General features: G+C 44.2%; 1 protein-coding gene across 3 annotated transcripts; it reads left to right on the forward strand.

The window, feature by feature from the left end:
* Positions 1-3,149: 3,149 nt before the first annotated feature.
* LOC142074687 (ferrochelatase, mitochondrial) lies at positions 3,150-24,282 on the forward strand. 3 transcript variants are annotated; one of them, XM_075135473.1, is made up of 11 exons: positions 3,150-3,252; positions 5,564-5,663; positions 6,881-7,000; positions 7,383-7,531; positions 13,707-13,841; positions 14,365-14,471; positions 16,501-16,599; positions 17,375-17,482; positions 18,465-18,629; positions 19,062-19,121; positions 19,627-24,282. In XM_075135473.1, exons 1-11 carry the CDS (start codon positions 3,186-3,188, stop codon positions 19,759-19,761), a joined length of 1,245 nt encoding a protein of 414 aa, XP_074991574.1. In that variant the 5' UTR covers positions 3,150-3,185; the 3' UTR covers positions 19,762-24,282. The 3 variants fall into 3 exon arrangements, with proteins under 3 accessions (XP_074991574.1, XP_074991575.1, XP_074991576.1); XM_075135474.1 differs by lacking the exon at positions 13,707-13,841; XM_075135475.1 differs by lacking the exon at positions 5,564-5,663 and having other exon boundaries at positions 3,186-3,252.
* The last annotated feature ends 1,749 nt before the right edge of the window (positions 24,283-26,031 follow it).

A 26,031-nucleotide genomic window follows, 5' to 3' on the forward strand; every position in this document is an offset into this window, starting at 1 on the left:
ACATGCCTCAGCTCGCTCTCACATTTGTCCTACTCTGGTTTTGATGGGTTGTTCTTCGTCTGAATGCAGAACATAAGACTCTCTTAAATATCTGCAAAAGTAGAGTCAGTTGTAAATTTCCTGCAGTTTGGGGTATTGTTGCATATGTGTTAAGTACATAAACTAGAGGAAGAGGAGAAAAATTAACAAGCTTGACTGCAACAAAATGCTAGCAATTTCTTACTTCTAAACTTGCATGCTTGACAGCTTACTAACAGTGAGCTACAGGAAAAATCCCCCCAGTCCAAAGTTGAACATGCTACCAAGCAGTAATCCTAGCCCTTGGGGTTTTGTTTTTGTGGGATTTTTTTGTTGGTGGTGGTGGGTGGGTGGGAGGGGAGAGGAGCTCAAGAGGCTTCTATAATTCAGAATATTTAGGTGTTTATGAGCATATAAAGACTTTTTATAAAAAAATTTCCTTCAAGTGCCTGAAGTGATGGGAAGAGAGGAGAAAGCTATACTAGAATCAAGGGATAAGATACTACTAGAAAAACATCACTTGTTGGCAATCAGTTTTCTGTCCTGAAAACTGGCAGGGCTGAGCTGCTTTGTAAAGGTTAAAAGCCTCCATATCAGGGGAGCTACTAGAGGAAGGTCTGAGGACTTAAGAGGTGCTCCTGGAAGAGGCAGATCAGATAAAGAGCTTAAAAGGTGACTAGGATGAAAGATGCTGTCGAACGGAGACTGCTGTGCAGTTCCATAATCTGCTCGTGGAGCAGAGGTGGTGCTGTGCAAATCACCTGCACGGGAAAGACCCCTGAATTAAGCAAAAGCCTGTGCAAATCTACTGGTGGAGTAACAAGGAGAAATTCCTTAGGCAGCTGCTGAAACCTAACTGACAGGAACGTGATAATGTTGAAATGCTACTTCAAAACAAACCTTCACTATGTTAAATAGGATTGGTGTAGTTCCTGATTTATCATCGAAGCTCAATTCAGGTTTTTGATCATTAAGAAAAAAAATTACTTCTAGAGATTGAAAAATGATAAATGTAGCTTGGTTTTATTTCTGTGTCCTGTCAGTTGTGGTTTTGTATGGTGTCTTATTTCTCTTTTTCTTGTGTTCTTACAAAATTTGCTGAGTTTGATTTTGTCTCCAGTGATTTAAAACTTATGATGACCCTGGGTGTTTCTGGCAGCTATCCAGAAAGCTAGTTTCGAAGCTCTCTGTCAGTAAAGCTTTTTGATTGTAAGTTCTTATTCAGGGCTGATGTAATCACGTTTGCTGCTTCACATGTTCTTTGGGCTAGCAGTGTTCCCAGGTCCTTCATTTAAGTCCTCCTTAATAATACAAGTACTTCGTATATGTGGGCAATACTGGTCAGATACTGGGGGAAGCGAAGCAGCTAGTTGGTCTCACGGGCTGTTAGGACTCCAGGGACTAGAGGGAGCAGCAGTTTCCTCTGGGCTCCATCACAAATTCCTGCGCAGCTTACATCCGTTGCAAATTGTGGCTGTTAATAACAGCTCTCAGAAAGGCATTGCAGCTGCTTGGAATACAAGAATGCTTGGGTTTATTTTTATTAGAAAGGGTAAACAAACCTGCAAAGGAGGAGAAAATGTGCAATCAGAACTTGGATTTCTCCTCATCCTCACTTTCATTTTCCCTCAAGGTATCTCCACACAGTTGGACTGGTAATTGGATTGGTAATTGGTAAACTGGACTGCCAGCACTGGCTCCAAGGTCCCTTCAGCCTTGTAACTGGCAGCTTTGAGATCACTATTGTGTAGCCTTGTTTGGGTTACATCTCCCTACATGCATTATTTGATATTTATCTGGAACTCATCTGGCCACCCTTTGTAAGGAGCTTTTGAAGTTCCTTACCAGTTTCGTGGCACTAACTATCCCAGAGAGCCCAGCATACTTCAGAAATGTGACATTTCTCCTCTTTGCTCACTTCCCCACCGGGCAGCCAGGACTGAAACAGCTGCCGCTCGCTGGAAGGGCGAGGAGAAGGGTGGTGCTGCCAGGCCTTGGGCGGCGAGAGTCTCTGTAATTTTATCAGCTTTTTCAAAGCAAGTACCGTGTTCTGGGCAACAGTTTTCCGGTGGTCGTTGTGAAGGTGTGCCAGTGCAGCAGGAAGTGATGCTGGGTGCTGGCGCAGCCGCGCTGCCCGCTGCCGGCACCTGCTGCTGCGCCAAGTGCTGAGGACCGGTTCGAGCGCTGAGGACCCGTTCCTAGCTGGCGTGGCCCTGCGCGGCGTCCTGCCCCAGATTCGGTCAGACACGCCGACCGCCCTCACATGTGTCTTCCAGTAAAACCTCAGGTGAAAACACCCCCCCAGTCACACACACAGATAAACTCTGGGCGGCAGTGGTACCCTGAGCACAGCTCTGGGTGCTGATGCAGACTTACAGAGTGGGATTGCTGTGTTCAGACTGTACGTCCATGACCTGTGCTACCGACGCGGGCCCTTTTCAGACAGGGTAATCTCCAGCCCCAAAGCTTCAGGACTGTCCACAGAGAGGCAGCTAACCCGGGTGACAGGGCATGGGGACAGCTCTTGGAGGAGCAGAGAATTATTAGAGGCAAAATAAGATGGTGGAAGAGGCCATCGGTTAATGTCCCCTGGCAGAGGCAGGCTGAGATCACACCAAGACTCTTCATGAAGCCGGGAAGAAGGGACGAGGACTTTTGTAGATGAGGATCCTGGCTTAACCACAAAGGGTGACTGAGATCTGACGTGGTGGATGAGCTTCTCTGTTGAGAAAGATCCCAAGATTTAAAAAAAAAAAGATTTACAATCCTTTTCAAAAGGGTCTGCAGCTTCTTTGGAGCCTAACTGTGCAAACCTAAGAGATGTCCAAGTACATATTTTATTTAGCATGCGTGTTTGCAAAGAAAACCTTCAAAATGTAATCCCTGCATAATGGAAGGGATGCTATTATTAGTTTAGCTTCAAAAAAATTAGATATTGGGGTCTTTTGTTTGTTTTGATCATGGGGTGCTTGATCTCTCGTTTCTGAGCCCTCGGTCCTGTGGTAACGGTCGCACGGGGACCGTGGAGGACAGCCGGGGGAGAACAGCCTGAGGGACTCCCGGCTCGGCCACGGCCCGGCGCCGCCCCCGTACAGCAGCGGGGGCGGTGCCGCGGAGGCGGCGGGGGCGGTATAAGCCGGGGGGCGGCGGCGGGGCCGCCTGAGGGAATGCAGGCGGCCGCCGCCAAGATGGCCGCCGCTGGTGCTAACGCCGCCGGACGGGCGGCGCGTCATCGTGAGTCTGTGGGCGCCGTCCGCAACCGGCGGGAACGGGGGGCTGAGGCCTGGCGGGGGCTGAGGGCTGCCGGCAGAGCCGCGGGGGCTGTGAGGGCGGGAGGGCAGCGGCACCGCCGGGACCGCGTTACACAACGCCCGTGAGGTGCCTTTGCGTAACGCTGCCGGTAGTGCCGGGGCCTCCGATCCCCGCGCCGTGACCCGGGCTGGAGCCTGCGGGCGGCGGGGGCCGGCGAGCACCGGGCGGCGAAGGCCGGGCGCGGTGGGGCTGCCTCTGCCGCGGGGGTCGCGTCTCCGCGCTGTGGTAACTGCGCTGCAGGGACCTTAAAGAAAGTCCGGCTTAATTAGCGGAGCGCGTGGGTAGTGCCGGACCGGCTAATGATGGTTTTTCCTCTAAATGAACTGAGGGCTGTGAGGCTTGGGATTTTCTCATCTGAGGCACATTTGTCGTTTGCTGCTGTCGGCCTCGGTTTTTCATTGTTTGGTTTGGTTTGGTTTTTTTTTTCCCCTCTCAGGAGTTTAATTTTAAATGAGGGACTTTCCTTTTTAGAAAGTGTTTGTGTAAAAATCATCCTTGTTTAACAGTTCACAGGTTGAGTTTTCAAAATAAGGCCAGGTGCGGTGAGGAGGTGTGAATAATGAATACGGTCACAAGGCAGTTTCACAGCTGTCCTAATGCTGCAAATGTGTGTTATATCTATTGTCTACTTATAGTTTGTATTGCAGTTTTTACAATATGCAGTCACTTTTGTGGGCTCCTTCAGCAGGAGCTCTTTTCCTCACTCTTTGTAAATATGACGCGTTGCCCAGTTACTGCTGTAACGGCGGAGTAACTCCGTGTACTGCACGCACCGGGGACCAGGTTTGTCAGGCCTTGGCTCCAGAGGCTAATACGATAATGCCATTTCTAAAACTTATAAAGGAACACTTTTATCAACGTTCCATCAAGCTGCAATCATCATCGTCGCACATCGTGTGCCTTCTGTGTCATGTGCTTTATGGTGCAGGTAGAAATATGCCCAAACCTCACCTTAAGTAAAAGAAATGCTTTATGGTATTTATTTACAGTGCAGAAGGATCGATACAGCCATTGAAACTTCTCTTTTTATTGTTCTATATAATTAACATATAGTGTCAGTGCTTCAGAAAGTAATAACCTAGGAACTGGAAGAAGAATATAAATATTTGAAAAGAGTCTTCCAGGCATCAGCGATGCTTGAAGTTCTTCAGTTTGCAGCCTTTTATATCACTGCAGACAGAGGTATCCGCAGCTACACACTCTTAATCCCGAGTAAGAAGCTGGATTTGCAAGATGCTTTTCACTGTTGTTGATTTCGGCAGGTTTTGAGGGCGTTCAGCATCTGTTCAGGATGTTATTAGGGAACCTGTGAACCATAAGACGCTCTTCTCAGCGGGTGGATGGGCCGCTGCGGAGGTCTGTGCTATTGGGGCTCAGTTGCTGCTGGAACTCTCGCAGTCTGACGAGGGAAGTGTTGCACCAAGCGATTGCTGGAGAGCTAGGGATGCAGAATTTAACAATTTTTTTCGTCTTGGGCAATTCACACTATTGTTGCAGTAAAAAATACCATGAACAAGACTATGAACTCTTGAGGAAAACAAAGCATGCTTTTGAAAAAGCAGGCTGTAACCAGCATGTGGGAAGACTTTACTTCTAAAGTATCCTGGTTTTTGGCTGATGCTGAAATCCAGGAATAATAGAAATCGCCTAGCTGGGTAGTGAGAAAGAAGGCTGCCCACGTCCCTAGGTAAATGGATTCTGAAATTGCTGCTCAGTGTACCCAACACAGGGTCAAACTAAGGAGCTGTGTCCTTATGGCTCGCAGATGCTGACCTACGTTGCTGAAGTTTGCTGGACCCTAAATTAACAAATGTCTAACCTACATTGTCGAGGTGGTGTAGAAATACTTTGCTTGTCTACAGTTAGCCCAGGTATGTCTGTACCATGAGACACTTACTTCGTTAGTGTGTCAGCCCTGCGTAGTTTCTCTTGAGTTGTCACCAGTTATTTTGGACTTATGATTGGAGCTTAAAGATTAGTGAGGCTTTTGTTTGGTTTTAGGTTTCTGCCTGGTATCTGAAAAGCTGTTAGTATACAGAGTGTTTAAACAAAGGCAGAAGCTTGCAATTTCATGACTTTCTTTGGTTCCAGGACCTGGAGCTTAAGGGAGAAAATGCCAAGCAGCGCAATACTGCCAAGTGTGTTTATGTAGCTGTTGAGGGATTAGTGCCTATCTGTGAAGAGGCCCTCAGCCCGGAGCAAGGTTATCAATGTGCTGTTATCTTTCTTCCAGTTGTAAAAAGTCAGCTGAGGGTCCCGGTACGGTGGAGAGGTCAGGCAACTGCAGCCGCAGTGACAGAAAGCACAAAACCTCAAATTCAGCCAGAAGTGCGGTAAGTTTGTCCTGAGGTCTGGGTGGGTGTGACCTGCTGTTGTTGCCCTCTGTCTCTCTCCGATATGGTATGCTGCTTTACTTGCATAGCAAAGCTGGTTATGTAGTAAAATGTGGCAGTCATGGGGCTTGATCTAGGTTTTTTTGTCCGTGTGTAATTGCTTTTATCTGGCTGGCTGCAATCACCGAGGCTCTTGTTTTCACAATTCTGTGGGGCAAGGATTGCCTGCCTTGTTCTCTGCAGAATGCAGTGAGGCAGTGGCCCATGGTAAGGCCTGAGGCAGTGCAGAAGCAACAGAAGAACAAACAGTAGGATATTATTATTATTTGAGGTTCTGGTTCCTGCTTCCTGGATTTTGTTCAGCAACCTCCTGACAGACACTCGAGGAGGAGGGGATTGGAAACTGAGGTTCCAACCCATCGGGGCAGGCCTGGGCTCCTCTCAGTGCCCTTTGTAAGACTTTGGCTTTAACAAGAGGAGGGCAAAGCTCCCTGTGCAACCTCGACTCCGTCCGCTCAGGAGGCGAGAGATCTTGATCACTGGCCTCATGCGGGCAGGGGAAACAATTTGATGGGGAAATCCACCTCTTGGGTGAGAGTTGTGATCAGCAGCCCTTTCTGTAAAAGCTGATACCGCCATCTGCTCTGCTCTGCTGTGCTGGGAGGGACCTTATCCTTAGAACAGTGTGGTGGACCTGCACCTGGGTAGAAAACCCATTGTGGGGAAAAAAACCCCAACAACCTAAACAAAACCAACCCTGCACTTATTTTATGTGTAGAATGGCTCTTTGCTGCTTTCACTGCTTTGGGAGATGAGATGTGTCTCCAAAGTAATGAAGACAAAGACCTGTGTGGGTAGCTCATCTGTTTTCTGTGGAAGCTGCTGCGTGGTTCGGTTGGAATCTACAGCTGGCGTTCAGCTGAGATAGTTCCTTAGACCCTGTTTTGTAACCTCCCTTACAGCCTTCAGCTGCGAGATTATTTTCTCTGTGTTGCAAAGTGATTACTTTTTTTAAAAAAGTAAAGATCGTGTAAATACTTGTTCTCTGGCTATTCATGCTTGTAGTTCATATTTTTACATAAGCAGGATGAGCTTCTAAATAGGATGGTGCTTTTGCAAAAGACAAATGCAGAAGGATAAGCTGATTGTTTTGTAATAATAATAATAAAAAAAAAGCAGCAGGTCACTAGGATTTGAAATATCTCTTGCTTCCATAGGAAACCTAAAACAGGAATCTTGATGTTAAACATGGGAGGTCCAGAACGGCTGGATGACGTGCATGATTTCTTACTTCGTCTCTTCCTGGACAGAGATCTAATGACGCTTCCAGTTCAAAAGTGAGAAACACTGTGAAGTCTTGTGTTGCAGTCAGTGTTGGGTGTTGCTGTCTTAGCTGTAGGCTTGGAGATTTAACTTCTGTGTATATCAGCATTTCTTAAGACTGTTTCATCTTGGGACCAGTCAGTGCAAGAAACAGTGTTATAATTCTGTGGAAATAGGTGTGCCAAGTTCGTTCTCTTCTAATTGCAAATTGTGGTTTCCTGTCACTTAGCAAGTTTGAGAAGGGTGATGGAATATAACATTAAACAAGCCATGCAATGATGGTTTGCTGTAATTTGGAGAGATTGCCACAGACAACCCACTGCAGCAGAGAGATTTGGGGAAAGGGGTGGTGATTTGGGTTATGATATTAATATGTGTACCTTTTGAATGTTGTAGTAAATTAGCACCCTTCATTGCCAAACGCCGCACACCGAAAATCCAGGAGCAGTACAGCAGGATTGGAGGTGGATCACCAATCAAGAAGTGGACGGCGGTGCAGGGAGAAGGCATGGTGAAACTGCTGGACAGCATGTCTCCTCGCACCGGTACTTTACTGTGCTTGTTAAAAGTTTCTTTTGTCTCATGTGTTGAAAGTATGCTTGTAAAGCAGCTTTTGCTTCTTGATTTTTATTGTGTGTGTGAACAGTGTTCTCACTGTTCATAACAAATATATTGCAGAAGTTCTTATTCGTTAAAAACTCAGCATATCCAAAATCACACATGCAAATATATTTTTGTGGTCACTTCTGTGGCTGCATTGGAGAATGGCTTTGATTTTGGAGAGTACTGTCGGTACTTGTTCAACCTGCAGTAACAGTGTAGCACTAAAAGCCAACAACCAAACATTTACCCACCTTCTCAGGCTGGATCCAGTATGTGCTGTGGTCCAGCTGCCACCTCTGTCTGTGCCCAAGCTTAACAGCTGCCCTGCGTATGTCCGCCCTTAGATGCTTTTGGCATGTTTTGTGTTGCATAACTTCGGCTGTCAGGAAGTTGGGCATCTGGCCTAAACTGGTGGTCTCTGCTCACTCCTTCATCGAGAGAGAGTAGGGCTTGGAGAGAAAGTGATTCAGTTCATCCTAAGGCCATTATCAAAGATGGGCAGGTGTCACCTCTACAGGTACACTTATCTCCTTTGATTATGGGAAGAAATCTAGATTACTACGGGAGACAAGTATCTTACTTTCAGATGGCTGAAGCTAGGTGACAGGAGTCTCTGTTGGTGTGTATGACTGCAAGGTGTCATACCTTGCCCTGTAAGCCCTGCTTGAGCTTGAAGAAGTCTACACTGAAGACAAGTGGTTGAGCCTTAGATGATAAGAAAGGGGAATGTATTTCATGTGAACAAATAAGGCAGGCATGGGAGAAGGGTGTTGGAGTGGCATTCGCAGTAGCGTAAACGGGGTGGGGACTTCTGACCATTAGCAGTGGCAGTATAATCTCATGTAATTCTTTTATCTTTTATGAAGAAATAGAGTGGGAGAATGATGCTCCTCTTAGGCTGCGCGTGTACGTGCACACACAGAGCAAAGAACGACTGTTGATCTAGGGTTTCCTGGTTGTTCATGTTCTGCACACTGGTGCTATTGAGTTTCACGGGGGGTGGGATCTCCTGCTGTAAAGTGCACGGCCACCTTCTCGTGGCTGCTTCTTGTAGCTGACTGCAGGACGGTGTCATTCAGCTGCCACACACTCACAGCAGCAGCAGTTAGGGCTCGGAGGACAGTGCAGCGTTCCCTGCTCCTGCTGCTTCCTGCAAGGGCCCTTCCCCGTTCAGGGCCAGCTTGGCTGGGACGCTGTGCAGGGACTGTCTGATGTAGAACAGCTCTGAGGCCAGAACTTAAAGCTATAAAGCCTTTTGTATTTGCCGTTGTAACGTCAGCCTGAGCCTAAAGAATAGCTAACTGCATGGGAGGGTGTCGGGAGTCTGACTGTTCTCCAAAGCCGCAGGTGTCTTTCATTCCTCTGAAATGTCCCTCTGCAACTATTGCTTGGATGTATCCAGAGCCTTTAAAACTTTGTCTGAATCTGTAACTATTAATAATGGATAAAAGAACACACACCAATTAGCCCCGATTTCAGGACTGAAGAGGAGGTCAGTTGGAAGAAAAGACGAGGTATCATAGATGAACGTTGCAGGGCTTGGTTCAGTGACAGCAGTGAGCCCCAGCCAAGGACGTGAGCAGGAGATAAGGCCTAACGGTTTGGCTTGGGTGGAAGTAGATACTGTCTTTGCCAGTTCTTCCTTGATGACAAGAAAACTTGAAAGGTGAATACAACCTCCCTCTCCTCTCTCCGGATCACTGAATCTCTCTTGAACCTTGCTCCCTCGCAGCAAGGAGCGGTGACTTATGGATTACCCTGTGCCAAGCTACCTGGTAGCATTAGTGTGATGGGAAATGGGTGCAGATGCTTCTGTGAATGTCCTTTTACTAAGGCCTTCAGCTAACATGTTTTACCGTGCAATTGCAATGGGCTAGGTGTGCAAACACAAACAACTATGGGCATCTGCGTGAGGTTAATTTGCTGTGATTCAGCCATGTTCAATCTCTCTCCTAAAACCTCCAACCAAATGGATACATGAGTCATTTTTCACCCAGGTTAAGTGCATTCATGGTGAATTTGCAGTGGTTTAGCTAAACTGCTTTCAAATTGGTTGTTAGTTGAATTTGACTTCAGCTTGTATTGTGCAGTTAACAGCAGAGGAAAAACAGACTTCTAGTTCATCTCTGCTTCTTGCTGAAGGTGATAGGTCATTTGCTTACAGTACCTTTTATGCTACAGTTTCTTGTTCTGTGACATTAAAACTGTGGCATTAATAAATGCGAATGGCAGCACTAGAAATTAAACTTCCACATTCACGTAGCAGCTCAAGGGTGATGGCCATATTCTGTGTCTAGCCTCTTATGGGACAGGCAGAAAAAGACAGTGAATCACTACTGCTTTGACAAAAGCCAGGAGAAACAGGAACGCGATGGTTGGTCTGTCTGAAATGACCTGTCTGGGGGTCACCTTTGTTCAGATAAGGTGTTTCTCTGCATTATGCTTTTTGTTCTTGAAGCAGCAGACTACCTTTGTGAGTAGAAGGAGTTAACGAGCTCACTAAGCTGCCTGCTGAATTCCTCACCGGTGTGTTAGCTACAGATAATACTTCTCATCCTGCCACTCCAGTAGGAGCACTAAACATTTTTAATAGAAAAACTGCTGGAGTAAGAGAAGCCAAAGAGGAGAGCTCTCTGTTCTCTTCAGCTCAACAGCTTTACAATGCGTGGTGCTGCAAGCTGCCTTCTCCCTTCAGTTTCCATGACCTTTGCTGATGTGATGCTGGTGTGTCAGGGAATCCCCTCCCTGTTTGACAATACACGTTATTTGATTCCTAGCTATATTGTAGTTCTTTGTGGCATCTGCTTCAAACTTGGGTAGAAAAAGGCTAGAGGTAGAAGATTGGTAAAAGGCTCTGGAAGGTGAAAAGTAATGCTCTTGGAAGGCTAGAACCAAATTTATTTCATTCGTTCAACATGTAACGTGTACTGATACCTTCATTCGGGTGATGTTTGATCCTTTTTCCACAGATGCTATTCTCTAGCTTAATTCCAGCTGTAGTCCCTGCAAGGATAGTCAAAGCCTGAAGCCAAAACCGCACCAAGCTGTGGCATCCAAGGCAGTAGTGTTTTTAGCAGCAGCAGCCCCTGAAGGGTCAGGCTTGCAACAGGTTCTGAAGATAAAGCTTAAAAAGTTTATCTGCTTTTCTCAGGGTACCACTCCTGCTTGCTTTTGTTTGGTGACCACTTTTTGTGAAGTCATGCCCGCCTCTGTGCAGTTCTTACACCTGATAAGTCGTTTAGAGACCTTTTTTACTTAACAGTAGCTGCGGGTTTTAAAAATTGAACGTGCTAACCGTTGCTAACAATTGAATTGAGTGCTAACCATTTCCTTAAGTATTTCGAGTAACCTTGCAGCGATACAGAGTACTGTGTTGCTTCAGAATAGCTTGAAACAGTTGGATGTGCTTCCAAACTGAGCTACACGTTTCGGAATATCGCGTGCTCACAGGTAGCACTTTGGGAGCACTGAGCTCTGTTAATGAGTAACTCGCAGGTTGTGGTGGTAAGACTTCAAACACATGGCAAAGAAGAAATACTTCGCATACTCGTTTTACCTTGATCGGGACTTTTTGGGTGTAGAGTTAATAGTTGCTGTGTATTTGCAGTTGGTGAAGAGCTCATGTTAGACAGTATCAATAACCACCTGAAATTCCCTCCTGCATAAATTAATCAATCTACTGATTTACTGACTTGTAGTATACATTTGACATGTTACACTTCGGCAATGGGACTAATGTAAAGTAGTAAATAAAGAGCCTCACCCATGTCATCTGGGAACAATGTAATTTTAATATGAAGCTTTATTGTTACAGGCAGCTGTCTGAAAATGAACAAGAGTTCTTCCTTCTGAACGAGTGAGGTTGGGTAGGCTCCGTAGTCCGTAAGAATAAATCACACAAACATGGTGATAGGAAAATCCATTTCTATTGTTGGGTTTTTTTTTTTTAGTGCTGGCATCAAATAGGCTAATGTCTTGCAATGGTAATTAAATTTTAAGAAGGCACATCTTGATTTTTTTATTGTTTTTAATTATAATGTTCTTAATATTTCTGACAAGCTGTATTTTAGCTGAGATTCCCTTGTCAGCAGAAAGAAAGCTCACAGGATGAAGGGGGGCACGTTGGTTCTTTAGATTGGCAGCTCTTTGTGGAAGGAGATGTCACTCTATTTCTAGTAGTTCTGACTCTTAACTGTAATGACAAAATGAGTATGTATACAGGCATGAAAATCTCTCCTTTGCTGCTTGTGATCCAGGACAAAACATAATACTGCGAGAGTGTTAGCCATGTTTTTTCCCAGTATGTCCTTTCCCAGGTTAAACTCCTACTGTCTTTGCTCTGTTTAGTCAGACTTTTGTTTTTAATGCCATTTAAAAAAGTTAATGAGGTTACTGGCTCCTGGGGCTCCTGAAGTTGGGTCATTATTTGCTACTGCTCTCCGCTGGGAGTTCTCTTGCCTCCTGCAGAGAACTGGGGGTGACTAAACTTGTTTTCTGAATCCGGTGTAAATGTGTGGAGTGGAGACCAAGCACAGGACATCTGCTTCCTTCAGAAACCTATTCAATATTATTTCAGAGCTAGTGACCCGGAAACCCTGAAAAAGAAACTTTGCTTTTGTTCTCCTAAGAACCTCTGTCCTCTACTTAAAAAAAAAAAACAAAAAAAACAAAACAACAAAATAAAACAAGAAACTGCCCTCCCTCCCTCCCCCTAACCAAGCCATACTCCCCAAACCTTGAAGCCGACAAAAGATTAGAGATGAAAAATGGAAAAACGTCAAATGTTTTCCTTGGAGAGAATAATATTGCCTCCAAAATAAAGTGTTTAAAGGCATGAAGATTTCTATGAAAAACACCCAGAAAACAGAATGGAAGAATATGTGTCCCTTACGCAGTACCGCTGATCTCCTGCCCCACACAACAGCCCTGGTCCTTGGGGGTTTATGTGCAAACGGAGCAGACTTACCAGCGTGGGGGAAGGCATCTTCTCTTGCAAAGATGGTGACTAGTTGAATCAAACGATAGTTCCACCTTGTCTTGTTTTTAGCTTTGTTTTTTAATGTGGATAACTGGAGGCAAGGAAATGGAAAGAAATGAAATAGAATTACATCTACATAAAATGATGAAGGAAAAGATAAAGTAGGTGAGGGAAACGCAAGGGAGCCAGGTCTTTGCTGAAGCTGAAATAGGAGTTAGAGGGCAAGGAAGGGAGGGCATGCAGAGCAAACGGTCAGTGCCTGGGAATTCTGCCTGAACGCCCCTGCAGTGCTGGGACTGGGGGCTTGATCCAGCAAAGGCATATGAATCCTTTGTGCACTGAAGGCGTCCTGTTTTAATGACTTCTCTATTGGCACCTGGAGCATGAAAGGGATAAAATTATCTGATTTTCTTGAAATGCCTTACAGGTAGCTAATGTTTATAAGGTGCAGGGCCTTTTCCTCTTTGAAGCTGATCCCTGTAGAGCAGATTATCTCAGTGCTGGCACACAAAACTGCAGCCCAGTTATATTTGAAAGTTTAGGTAAATAAAATTTCCTGGAATGTGCAAACTGCTTAAGCAATGCATTTCCTTTTGTATGGTGGAATGAAGAAAGCCTTGTCTTTCCTAAGGTTTTGGCATTTTAATTACACTGGTGTATTTAAAACACCTGACTTCTGACTTCAGTAAGCGAGTTGAGCTGTGCTGTTAGGAAGCCCGTAACACGTCTGTAACTGTGGTCTCTGTTAGGGCATAGTAGTGTTCATTTAGCATCTTGTAGTGACGCTTTTTTACCAATACATCCTTTAAATCAGAACTTGCCCAGCAAAACATGAGCTCTGTACAGTCTAGAAACCACGCCTCTGCTAAACTAAGTAAAAGCAGAAGAATGATGCTTCCTGCAGAAGCAAACAACAGTATAAATCACTTTTAAATTCTAATAACAGCAAAGTGAGTTACTAGAAAAATACTTGGCCAAAGAAAGATGTGTTTATATGACAGCGGTTTAGAAAATATCAAGAAGTTTATTTCAACAGTTTCAGTCTGTCTGGTTCTGGACTTTGTACTTATTAATGACGTGTTATTGAGAGTTCTTGGGGTTTTTTTCTGCAATTTCTTTTCCTGTGCTTTGGCTGGCAGCGCCTCACAAATACTACATTGGCTTCCGGTACGTCCATCCTCTGACAGAAGAAGCAATTGAAGAGATGGAGAAAGATGGCATTGAAAGGGCTATCGCTTTCACGCAGTACCCACAGTACAGTTGTTCTACCACAGGTAAGCGTCTGTGCAGGAGCAGAGCACGGACAGTGGCGAATGTAGGCACGTGTCTGCAAGCCTTGAGAGAGCGTGCGGAGTGTCAGTGCAAGCTGTCCTGTCTTCCTCAAAGTGCCCCTTCCTGTTGGCTTCATTGCCAACTCGAGGTCCTCTGTATTTAGTATAATTCTGAATTTTAGGTAGAAACTTCTTAACTCAGGATAGCTTTATGTTACCATTGTTATTGTGAGATAACATAAACTGAAGGCTCAGGAACATGACTGAGAAAGCTTTCTTCATGGAAACTAGCGCAATAATTGCTCTTCAGTTAAAGAATGGTTTAGCGAATTGTTCTTGGCTGGTACGTTGTATGAACTTTGATAAAATTGCTCCCATTTGAGGCTCTCTGTTCTGACTTACATTTTAAATGTGCATTTTAAATGTGTAGCATTTTAAAATATAATACCTTGCTACAAAACTGATTTCATCTGACAAGTTGCTAATGCCTTGGCTGAACTTATGTTCTTAATTCTCTGCATTTCAGGAAGCAGTTTAAATGCCATTTATCGCTACTATAATAAAAAAGGGGAGAAGCCGAAGATGAAGTGGAGTATAATTGACCGATGGCCCACACATCCCCTTCTTATTCAGGTATGGATTCATATGAGAGCCTTTGAGTCAGAATGAGAGGTGTGAACTGAGCAGGTCTGATATGTTATCAAATTGGCATTCTTTGGGCTTTTCTTAGATTGGTTGATGTAGGAGAAACCAGGTATCTTTGCATTGCCAGATGACTTTAAAACAACAAAGAACTAAGTAAATACAGATGTTTATTGAGTTTCGTTTTTAGAAATATTTGCTACCAGTAAAAACGCAGTATAATGTTAAGCAACAGAAACATTCTGAGGAAACACTTCACTTAGATCAAGTCTTAGCTTCTAAGAAAGCTTACAAGATTTTTAGCCATAGAATGTACTAAAAGAAGATGAACCTATTTGCTGATTTAGGCTGTGTTTATATATTTTATTTAAAAAAAAAAACTTGAGGAGAATAAAAGGAATGCTTCAATTTGAGGGCACATTTTAGTTATGGTAATGAAATGTGTCTTGTCTACTATGTATGAAATTACAGGTGAAGGATGGTTATTTCATGCCAGATGTTTTGGCATGATAATGTGTGAAAGTGATCACCATGCATATCTTGTTTTAAAAGCATAGTCATATTATCATAACAGCGTTGGCTGGAAGGGACCTCTAGAGGTCAAATTCCTGCTCAGGGCAGGTCTATGGTTGACAAACCTACAGATCATGTTGGTTTGTCAGATTCTCATCCAGCAGCAAAGAGGCAATTCTAGGCACAGCACTGGCTGTGGCAGGAGCAATTAAGGGAAACCACCTTGCTCCTTGCTTTTCAGAGAAAATGGCACTTATCTTTCTTGGGGAGCCTCTCCTCTAGTTTGAGTTTTGTGGTGTGCTGAACAGATGATAAAAAATGACTGAAGGAAGGCAAGGTGGAACGGCCCACACTGTGTGACCTTCCCCTGACAAGCTGCCTGAGCATGATGCTGTCCTGGGACGTGCCATTCTTATTGTGCACCCTCCATGCCTTCAGTATGTATTCTCCCTGCCTACAGTGAAACATCTCAGCGAGTTTAGGAACCTTTCATATCTTCAGGGAACCTGCAAAATGGTTTCGATTAGACAGAGTACGTACAACCCCCTTTTTTTTTTTTTTTATAAGCTCACCAGTGTGCGTTTCCTTAAGCCCGGGGAGGCTGTAATTGAAAGGGCTGACTCAGCCCCTGATTATAAAGTTGAAATGGAAATTAAATTTTTTTTTAACATTTCTGATCTGTTTTTCACTGTAAAATATCCGAGAGAGAAGACCATGCAGACAGAGTTGTTTCATGCTCCTGCAGCACCAGATGCCAGCAGTGATGGCAGCTTTTCTCTCTGTCCGCTCCCTCGGCCTAGCTGTGTGTATGCGGTGTTACGGCTGGCAGTGGGAGTGGAGGGTCAGAGGTATTTCCCTGCTTTTTTGTGTAGTACTAAGAACATTTCAGATGTTGATGGACAGAGGTGTCCCATCTCTCCCATGTTCTCTCCCATCAGCTGAGCTTAAGGAGGAGGTCTCTGAATACAGTTGAATACAATTATCTCAAACTTGCCTCAGCAGTCCATTAGGGGACACCTTTTGCAGAGCAGGCTTTTCTCTGATGCCGTGTGTATGTACTCTAATTTAGTCTAAGTGTAATGGGGCTGCTAAGAGAGGATGGTTGTGCTCTGCCCATTCGCCATTTCTTTCTCCCCCTGCCCTAGCAGCTGCACGCGTGCGCCCTCTGTGGCCAGGGAACCGCTCTTCAGAGGCGGTAGAGGAGAGTTGGGTTGAATTGGTTATGTTCTTTCAGTTTGTTACCAGCATCTTAAAACCACTGGGATGATCAAAAGTTCATGAGGGCCTTTGGTGTGTTGGAATTGGGCACTGTGTGATACTGTGTATGTGACAGTATGTAATACGTGCTGTCTCTCGCTATTGCCCCCTGCTATTGCCCCACGCAAAAAGGAAATTTTGAAGTTCTCAAGGCAACCTGGAACATCGAAGCTGCCTGTTTCGGGACATTTGAGATCATATAATGTCTCTCAGTGTTTCTATTCAGGTCTTTCCTTTTTTTTCTGAACAGTGCTTCACCGATCACATACAGAAGGAACTGAACCTGTTTCCCCCCGACAAAAGGAAAGATGTCGTCATCCTCTTCTCGGCTCACTCGCTGCCCATGTCCGTGAGTTACGTCAGGTTGTTTCTGTCATAGTTTGACCAGAGTCACACTAGCTGGGCTTGAATGGAAGGGTGTGCGGCTCGCACACCCACAGGGCAGGGCCACAGTTGTGGAAGTGCCAGGCAAATATGAAAGAGAAATATGAAGGCAAGTTAGTGAGTTGCAGCTGGAAGCCTGACGCAGAGCTGAAGGCGAGGCACGTGGACTGTGATGACTCTCCGGCATGCTTACTCAGATCTGTGCTGTGGGGATGGGGCGCTGGGTCAGGTCAGACTCGGTACGGCTGCTTTCATGGCCTCACGAACTTGCCAGCTCAAACCCGGATGGTAACGGAGGGGAAAATTTGGTCATTTTCTCACCTCTAGAAAGCAGTAATAATACTTTTCCCTGAAGGAATGAAAGTAAAATCTTTGCAAAGTTGCAATAAATGACTTCTGTCAGCAACCAGCGGCTGCAGTGAAATGGCTCTTGGATCATTTTTCAAAAATGCAGTGCAGTTACCAAAATGTAACTATATCTATATATGATGATAGAAGAATTTATCTTTTCTCTTGCGAAGCAGGAGGAGTACATGTCCTGATAAAACAGCTTCATCATAGGTTTTGCTGGGCAAGAATGCAGGTTTTTCTTCCCTGTTTCGGATGAGCCAGGCACTTGATATGGCCCGTCCTGGGTGCAGCCACATCACGCGCAGCGTGCTTACCTTTCCCAGTCTTTAGGTGGTCTTTGCTCAAACACGTTCACTGGAAGAAAAAGGTCTGGTGTTTTTGTGTTGAAGGTAGTGAACCGTGGTGATCCGTATCCTCAGGAAGTGGGAGCTACTGTCCAGAGAGTCATGGAGAAGTTGAACTACTCCAACCCTTACAGGCTTGTGTGGCAGTCCAAGGTATGTGCTCAGGGAAGCTGTAAAGCCACTTGCCACTGTAAAACTCTTCAGGTGACGGAGTTTATGATCTTCCAGCTTAAGAAGATCATAACCTCAGTGCCTTTTTCCCGTTTTCAGCAAGTATTTCTGCTAGAACAGAATCCCCATCTTTTACTCAAATTCAGTCCACAGTTTCTCACCTTTTTTGTGTATTGCATCATTTTAAAGTAGATTTTTGATGTGTCTGTTAGAAAACCTATGATCTCATAACATCTAGTTTGGCATTTGTCTTTGTCAGAAGGAAAAATCAAGCACTCATTGGATTTTTAAGTTGTTGCTTTTGGAGAATCTCTGAGCAATTTTTCTGAAGTCATCATGGTGATATAGGCATTCTTAATAATAATATGAGCCTAATCCAAACAGGCTTCATTATTCTTGACAAAGACTGCTTGCATTACTTTGTACTTACTATTACTACTGCAAATAGCAAGGAACATAAGTTTTACCAGAATTATGTAATACAAGTAACCTTATGTCTCAAGGGCATTACACCTATCATGCCATTGTTGTCTTGTTCTTGAAGTTGCATATTATGGTACATCGGCACCAAATGCTTCGTGGATAGTAAAGAGGTAAGGACAGGTTGCTGCAGAATGGTAACTTCTTTAAAAGGCAGGTAAACCCTGTGCCGTAGGGGTCAGGGTTTTATTGAACTGAAAACAGTACACTTTTATTCAAATTTTCATTTATTTTAATGAGAGTCTCATTTAGGCCAGCCCAGGTTCTGTTTCTTTGGGATTTAAATGACAGGACAGTATGTCTTCATAAAAAATTTAATGGAGAAAGTGAGAGGTACTATCAAAAGCACGGAAATACAAATAATTGGCTCCATCTTAAACATAATCTGGTCTGTGTTGTCCTGCTTAAGAAAACATGCGTGTTCTTTGTAAGAATGATTTAATGAGGTTTTTTTTTCTTTATTTCCCTCCCCCTTTTCTTAAAGGTTGGACCAATGCCTTGGCTTGGTCCACAGACAGATGAGACCATTAAAGGACTGTGCCAAAGAGGAAAGAAGAACATGTTGTTGGTCCCAATAGCATTTACAAGTGACCACATTGAAACACTTTATGAACTGGATATTGAGTATGCCCAAGTTTTAGCAAATGAGGTGAATGTTTTATGGGTTTTATAACTGTTTGGATAGTGGTGCTCTGAAATTACTTTTCCTGTCTTGAAATTTGCTTTGTAGTTGCTTCTTGCAATATGATTTGGGGCAAATTTTATCTTTCTGTAAATTGAAAATTAATCTAAACTGGCTTAACTTAAATTAATTTTTAGCAACACAAAACAGGTGGGAATTTGTCTTTTGAGGTTTAACTCTTTAAGCCACTACTATCCTAACTAAAAAAGAATCATGGATTTTTGGCAGCAAAGTGAAATTTTGCATCATAGTTATTTTTGCTGTATTGAAAAACATGGTACGGCATTTAATTCCATCATTTTGGGGGAACTTCTGAATGAAGCAGAAAGGAAGATTTTGAAGGCTAACTAGTGAAGGATCTAGCAGACTTAACTTTTTTTCTCCTTATTTTTGATTCAGTGTGGAGTTGAAAATATCAGAAGAGCAGAGTCTCTTAATGGAAATCCACTGTTCTCCAAGGTATCTTCTTTGTTGCAGTAGTTATAAAAGTTTGCAGTTGTGTGTTTCCTACTAGATTATGGAGGTCTTCTTGTAGTTTTTAAAGTATTTTGAGTTTAAGAGCAAAAACGGAAACCCCTGTACTTAATCTGTATACCACGAAGTGTTTTATTTACCACAGTTTGTGTTGGGGTTTTTTTTTTGTTTGGTTGGTTTTGGGGTTTTTTTTTTGGGTTTTTTTTTTTTTTTTAAAAGAAGTTCAGAAGCTTGGTTTGACAAAAAAGAAAAACAGTTTTATATTCATTTGTAGTAATCTTTTAATGAAATATTTCTCTTAAGATATTAATGCCAATGCAGTTTTAAAGCAGGATTTTCCCCTGAAGTAAAGGAGGGTAGTGCTTAAAAAGTGTAGTCTGGTGGATACACAATTTGGCAATCTCACTAGTCAGTGTGACACGTTAAAGCATTTTTTTATTTTAGGCAGATAGGTTTGCTCACTTCTGATTTTTAATTAACTGTCTTTCAGGCTCTGGCAGACTTGGTCTGTTCGCATATCCAGTCGAATGAAATCTGCTCTAGGCAGTTAACCCTCTGCTGTCCGCTCTGTGTAAATCCTGTCTGCAGGGAGACAAAAGCCTTCTTCACTAATCAACAGCTGTGATGGGCGGTCTAGGAGAGCCCCGCTGGATTATACAGGAAAATTGCCCTGGTGAAGCGGTGCAAGGGAAAGAAACCGCTTGACCAAACTCTCTGCTGTTACGTACTTACAGGCTGGTAGTCTGTGATGTTAACCTCATGTAACAGTGGGGAGAACTTGACTTTTTTGTTTTATTTTTTCTTATGTTCTCTTTCTTGAGGAGAGTTTGTAGAAAGTATGGAAATAAGGGCCTTTATCCTGTGAGATGTGAAAAGATCTCGTTTCACCTGATCCTGATTGGACTTAGCATGAACCCATAAGTACGCACTGAAAAACTTAAAAAACTTTTCTACGAATTAGCTTCTATTTCCTATGCAGGGATTTATTTGTATGCAGTTTTGTCAAGAGTGCATTAATTTCAGCTTTCCAGGTCAAGCATACAATTATTTGTTTTGTTTATGCCTAAGGTACCAGCATAGTCACTGATTGTCTCTTCTGAGAGTGATTTTTCAGATGGGTTTGAAGATCAAGTGGCTTCTAATGCTTTTAAAATAATGTGTATATTTTTTTTAGAACATAAAGATAAAGCTTTGTTTTCTTTTGATTTTTTTTCTCCTGCCAGAAACTTCCAGTGACAGCTTAGCTGGGATAATAGAATGCACAAGATTTGTTTACACTTTCTAGAAAAAACACTCTCATTATCTGCAGGGAAGCCTCTGCATTTGAAGAGCATAAAATGAAAGGAATAAGCCTGCTTGAGTGCTGCTGAAGAACATGCTCAATTGGAACAACCTGTGTATGTTTCAAATCTAGCAGCTATCAGCAGCATGTATGGAAGCATGTTGGGTTATCTTTTAAGCAAAATGGCTTTTTAAAATTATTATTAAAAAGGGCTTTCTCTGTTTGGTTAAGTAAATTTAGGAAGTTGGGCTTGCTCTCCAGAAGGTTTATAGATCTGCTGTGTGCTTTCTACTGTGCCACAGTGCTGTGGTTTTTGTGGGATACCTATGGAGTTCCATAGGTACAATTGATCTAGCTTAATTGATGTTGTTATTTAAAACTGAGATGATAAATCAGGAGTAACTTATATTGCAGATGCCTGAGAGCAGGCAGCCCCGCAGGCTGACAGCTGTGTGCTTACGCATACCTTTATCAAAAGCCAAATTTTGTCTGTTAGATTTTTGGCACTGATTGTGGGCCGGGAGTGTGCACTCGTAACCCAGCTAAACTTCTTGCTTGTTTTGGCAGGTGTTTGGGTGCTTCAGGACTGCTGAATCCACTCCTAAGTAGTGGTAGTTTTGTAGAGTGAAAAACCTTTTTAGGGCAGTATTCCCTCACTGTCAGCACCGGGACCGGTGTCCAGGTTGGTCTTGGGATAGGTTGGGCTTTTCGGAAAGGCTGGTCACCACACAGCACGCCTGAGCTTGGCGCTTGAAGTAATTCAGGGCAGAAGTAGCGCAGCACCTCAGTCAGTGGTCCTCTCGCACAGGGACCTCTCCTCCTGCGTGGGACAAAGGAGGAGCAAAGCTATGACAGTGTTCTGTGGGACTGAGCCATACGTGTATTAGTCTGGCTGTCAACTTCATGGGTATAAATGTTTACTTTATATAATTAGCACTGAAATGCCGGTACTTTGGCAATGCAGGTTGTTGTCTGCAAATTGATGATTCGGCTAATTGTGATGTTTGAGAAGCAGATGCCATGCTGCTCAGTTTTATTTGGTTATGTAATTAGGAGGCATGAACAGCTTGAACCTCTGATCTTTCAAGGATAGGGTTGTTTAAAAAGAAAATAGGCCTCTGTTGGTATAACAGGGGTTTATCTTGTTCTATTTTATGTTAAAGAATTAAACGTGGGATACTAAAGAAATGAGCGGGTGCTGTGTGGATCAGCCAGTGGGCTGAGTACTGCCATGGAGCGATGTAAATCCTTGCTAGGGCCTGTGGCCGAATACGTCTTGAGAGTTGATTGATGTGTCTGCACTGCCACGCTGCAGCTTCCGAGTGTGACTATGGTGAGACAGACTTAAATTCCTTCCGTGCCAGAACCTCCTACGTTACTGCTGTCCCTCGTTGCTTTAGCAGAAAGAAGTCTTCCTTGACCCTTCATACCTGTGCCTGTTTCAGTGGCGGGGAGCCACTGTTCTCCCTCCTTGCTCCATCCTTGGTCTCTGCCCGCTGCCTCGGCAGGAAGAAGGAACGCAAAGCTGATTCCTGCCCTCGCTCGGATGGAGTAGGTAGAGTGTCACGTGTATGGAAGAGTGAAATTTTCATGGAAAAGCTTTGAATCAGTGTCAAAAGAATACAAATGACTGCAGTATGTCTGGGAAGGGAACACTGGCCTTATGTCTCTCGTTGGACAAAGAACTTTCTCCGTTCCCATTTCTCTACTTGACACTTATGGGTCAGTGGAAAACAATGTTTTGTAAAATCTTCCTGCTTACACCTCTTTGCTACCAGCTGAAGGGTATATTGACCTTCAAATCCAGGTTGTGACCAGCACATTTAGAAGCTGGAAAGTGAAGGTTTATGTCATGTGAACATTGCGATACTATAAATATAGATTGGCTTTTTATTTCCATACTGGAGAGAGTACTGAAAATATTAGCCAGCACTAATTATGAGGCATTATGTTTGTCCCCAGTAATAAAAGGTATTTAAAATTCGCTTTTTAGTATGCTAACCACAAGTGAGATAATTACTAAGCCTATTGCTGCTATTAGACCATAATGTAGAAATCACTTAATTTTCTAGCTTTTAGCAGAAGGATCTTGTCTCATAGAGTTGGTGGGGGTTCTTCATTTTGCTGAACAGATCATGTAATATCACTCTGTCCTGCTATTTAACACACATTATTTTGTCTTAGCGCAGCATCAAAAGCCTGTTGAAAAACTACCTGAGCAAGTTAGCTAGCAGCTCTTCTTAATAGTTTTAATAGAAATCAAGATAACAGTGAGACTAATAACAGTGGGAATTCTGCTGCCATTGAAATCTAATCCTGGGTTTTCTGTTTGGGAGCAATTCTGACTATGCTAACAAACAGTGGAATTCATTTCAGCTTACTTTAGGTGCTTCCGATCTACATGCCGACATCTGAGCTGGTCTCCTAGGCAGTATTTATGGTCAAAAGATTGTTTTAATAGGTGTCTCTGAGAAATTATTCATCTCTCAAAGCAGATGTCCACAACGGGTTGGATGAGTTTCACTCCGTTGCTGCCTCTGACCATGAAGGGAGCGTGCTGCACTAACTCAGAGGTAGTTAGCTACGTTGCACATGTCTAACACGAGGAGAGAGGAATCCCATCCATTTATGTGCCTTCTTCTTCAGCACTCTGCCAGGGATGTGTAGCTGCTGCATTTGGGAGGTTGCAGTCTTAATCCTACAGTTATGCATTCAGTTTGCCCCTCTGGCAAATTTTAAACATTTGGTGCTACTGACTCAGGACCCAGTCTCGTCAGATCCTGAGCGCTTTCTGCCCTGGTTGAATTGCTTTGAGTATAAGGAAGTGTCAGCATCTGTGAGACTCTAGTCCTCGGACAATGATCTGGTTTGACTTTTTCATTGTCAATGACAGTCCTTTTGCAGTACTTCATTTCATTTGCAAGTGTTTATCATTTACGTATGCCCTGACAGAAAGCAACCAGTTGGAGGTGAGCTGAAGTGATGTGTTGAGGCAGCGTTGTACCCCAAGATTTTGGTGGTGAGAGCTGAGTCCTCAGCTGGACTTGAGCAGCGGGGGGCTTCGGGGGCGGTGCGGTGTCGCTGTCCCCTTGCCCAGGCTGCTCAGTCTGACCCGCCGATGCTGGCGGTGCCGTTTGCAGCACAGGCTGACAAACAGCCGCACAACTGAGGCTGCGCCTGAACGTAGGAATGAGAAGCTGGGGAGTGAAATCTTCACACCAGCACTCCCGGCGCTGTGGAGCTCTGGCCTGATTGAAAAATAGAGGAGTTCAGGAACAGAGCCCTTGGTTTCCTAAGGAAAGGAGTGGGAAGTAAAGGTGTTTGCAAACGGAATGTTTTGAAGAATTTGCTCATGATTAGGCTGTTCTCCTGATTTAACTCTCTGCAATTTTGCTTTTTTCTTTCTTTGTTTAGCTGAAGTTTTTCTCTTTTGGAGTTTATAAAATCTCCTTTATTACTGGCTGCATTTTAGAAAATGTGATAACTTCCAAAAGTGGTGCTGCAATATTAAAAGGTGTGTGGGTAGCGTCTGTGAGCTAACCTCCTGCTCCCCCTGGAGAAGAGGGTGTTACACTTGAGTTCAGTGGGGCTGGGATCTTCCTAGGAATATCTAAAAGCTCACTTTATTTTCCATTTCTACCACACCCAACGAGCTGGAAATCAGTGTGAAGTGTAAGATGCAAGAGAGAGAGAAGTTCCTTTTATTTTTTAATGCCAGATGTGTACAAATATTTGCTTTTAGTCCAACGTGTATTTCAGATTGAACAAGGACTTCCATTTAATGTAACACAAAAAATTTGTGTAATCTTACTGTGTATCATTTGCCATGGATGGAATTTCAATTAAATTTTTTGGAAGAAATAACTGAGCCGTGTGTCGTTAGTAAGAGCCCTTTATGATGGTATTTGATGTCCTCTCTGTTCCTTTCCTTTTTTCTGCACCAGAAAGCAAAAGCATTTGGGCGCGCACTGGGCAGCATTTTGATTCGGATCAGTAGTGAACTGTGGAGCAACGATTCCCCCCTGACAGAGCCGATTCACTTTGTGCGCGAGAGGTTCAAACTCTGGATGCCTCTGGAAGGAAGCGCTCCAGATGTGCACCAGCGCGCCCACTGCACGCGGTCTCAGCCTTTCCTGTTTGGATGCTCGGTCCAAGGAACCAGACTAATGTTACCTGGAGCAGGACCTCAGCACCGCTGAGATACACCGGTCTGGTCCTGCTGTGCCAAATTACTTCCTGAAGTGGCCGAGCCGTGGTGGGTCAAATCAGCGGAAATAGTGGCACTTCGGCCCTCTGGGCTCGCAGTCCTTCAGGTCACGTCGGGCGCGTGCGAGGGCAGAGTTCACTAACGAAGTTCTGTGAGCAGCAGCCTTTATCTGGGTATTTATGTGTGGTTTTGAAAATGGGTGTCCCCAGTAGTGAAAGCTGCTTATTCCCCTCACGCAGAAGTGTCTGTATGCGTAACCGTTCGGCAGCTAGTAGAGTGTTGGGCGTGATGATCTCACACTGCCCTCGCCTCCATGGCTTCCCACCTCGGGTAACAAACTCCAGTGTCAGTTAAACTGGTCCCTTGGTGGAGGTGACAGTTGCAGAGCGAGGCTTTCGCCCAGGAACCTGCCTACCTCTGGCTCAGAGAGCGGTGCCTTCGTTTATAGTTTTCTGAACAAGGGGTCAAATTCAGCCGGAGCCTTTGTTTTGAAGGCGCAGTCTGTTCCCGTGTAGATGAGCATGCTCAGGCGGGGGGAGTTACACCTCACCCTGCCTCCGGCTCTGTTTGCCACGATCTCGCTAAGCGTCCGGGACGATGCCAAGTGATGCTTCAGGATGTGGAAGGGGATATAAAACACACAGATGCACGTGGTGCGGTTTCCTCATGCCAAGGTCCAGCTACACGCTTGGAGGAGGTGTGGAATTGAGTGTCGGTCTGCTTTCTGTGAAAACAGGGTTTGCCTGCTTTCTGTGGAAATGGGCTCACGAAGATGGTGAATAGATGATTTGCATTAGTTTTGAATCCCACCTGTGGTTAATTTATGCAGTTATCTATTAACAGTCTCTAGGCAGCTTATTTCTTATGTTAAAAATTAAGTGCTTGATTGATTATTTTCTAGAACAGTGATGAGAGTTGTTGTATACTTAAGCTGATCCATTAGTGAGCTCTCATTACTAGATTGTGATGGGGGAGAGAGCTGAATGGATGGAAGCTGGGAAGAATGAAGAAGAGCGGTGATTTTACTTCCTTTCTTTTGCCATTTTGCATTTGAATGGAGATTTGGCTGAGTAAGCAGTGTCACGTTTATTTGAATCCAAAAGAATCTCTTTAACATTATGCAAGCATTGGCTCACTCTGTCTTTAGAAAGTTATAGTAGGGTAAAAAATTGCCAAGCATCAGTTGGTCTGTGGTGATCGCCTACCTGCCGGCTTTCACCTTCTCATTTCCCACGTGCGGTACGACGAGAGAAGCTCCTCCGCATTCAGCAGGAGTGACCGGAGGTCCCTCTGCTGCTGTCGCGGCAGAGAAGCTGATTTTGGCAACTTCTTGCCTTGTGGTAAATCAGCTTCTTGCTGGTTTCTGCTGAGATTTGTACGGGGAACCGTGACCTCGGGGGGAAGCC

This window comes from Calonectris borealis, chromosome W (genome assembly GCF_964195595.1).
Source record: "Calonectris borealis chromosome W, bCalBor7.hap1.2, whole genome shotgun sequence".
In the NCBI taxonomy this organism is placed as follows: domain Eukaryota; kingdom Metazoa; phylum Chordata; class Aves; order Procellariiformes; family Procellariidae; genus Calonectris; species Calonectris borealis.

Excerpts from the sequence above, each read along its gene's own strand:
- LOC142074687 (XM_075135473.1), top strand. The coding sequence starts at position 3,186 with ATGCAGGCGGCCGCCGCCAAGATGGCCGCCGCTGGTGCTAACGCCGCC. Across the intron at positions 3,253-5,563 it reads CGGACGGGCGGCGCGTCATC|TTGTAAAAAGTCAGCTGAGG; the intron begins GTGAGTCTGTGG and ends TCTTTCTTCCAG. Across the intron at positions 18,630-19,061 it reads CCCAAGTTTTAGCAAATGAG|TGTGGAGTTGAAAATATCAG; the intron begins GTGAATGTTTTA and ends TTTTTGATTCAG.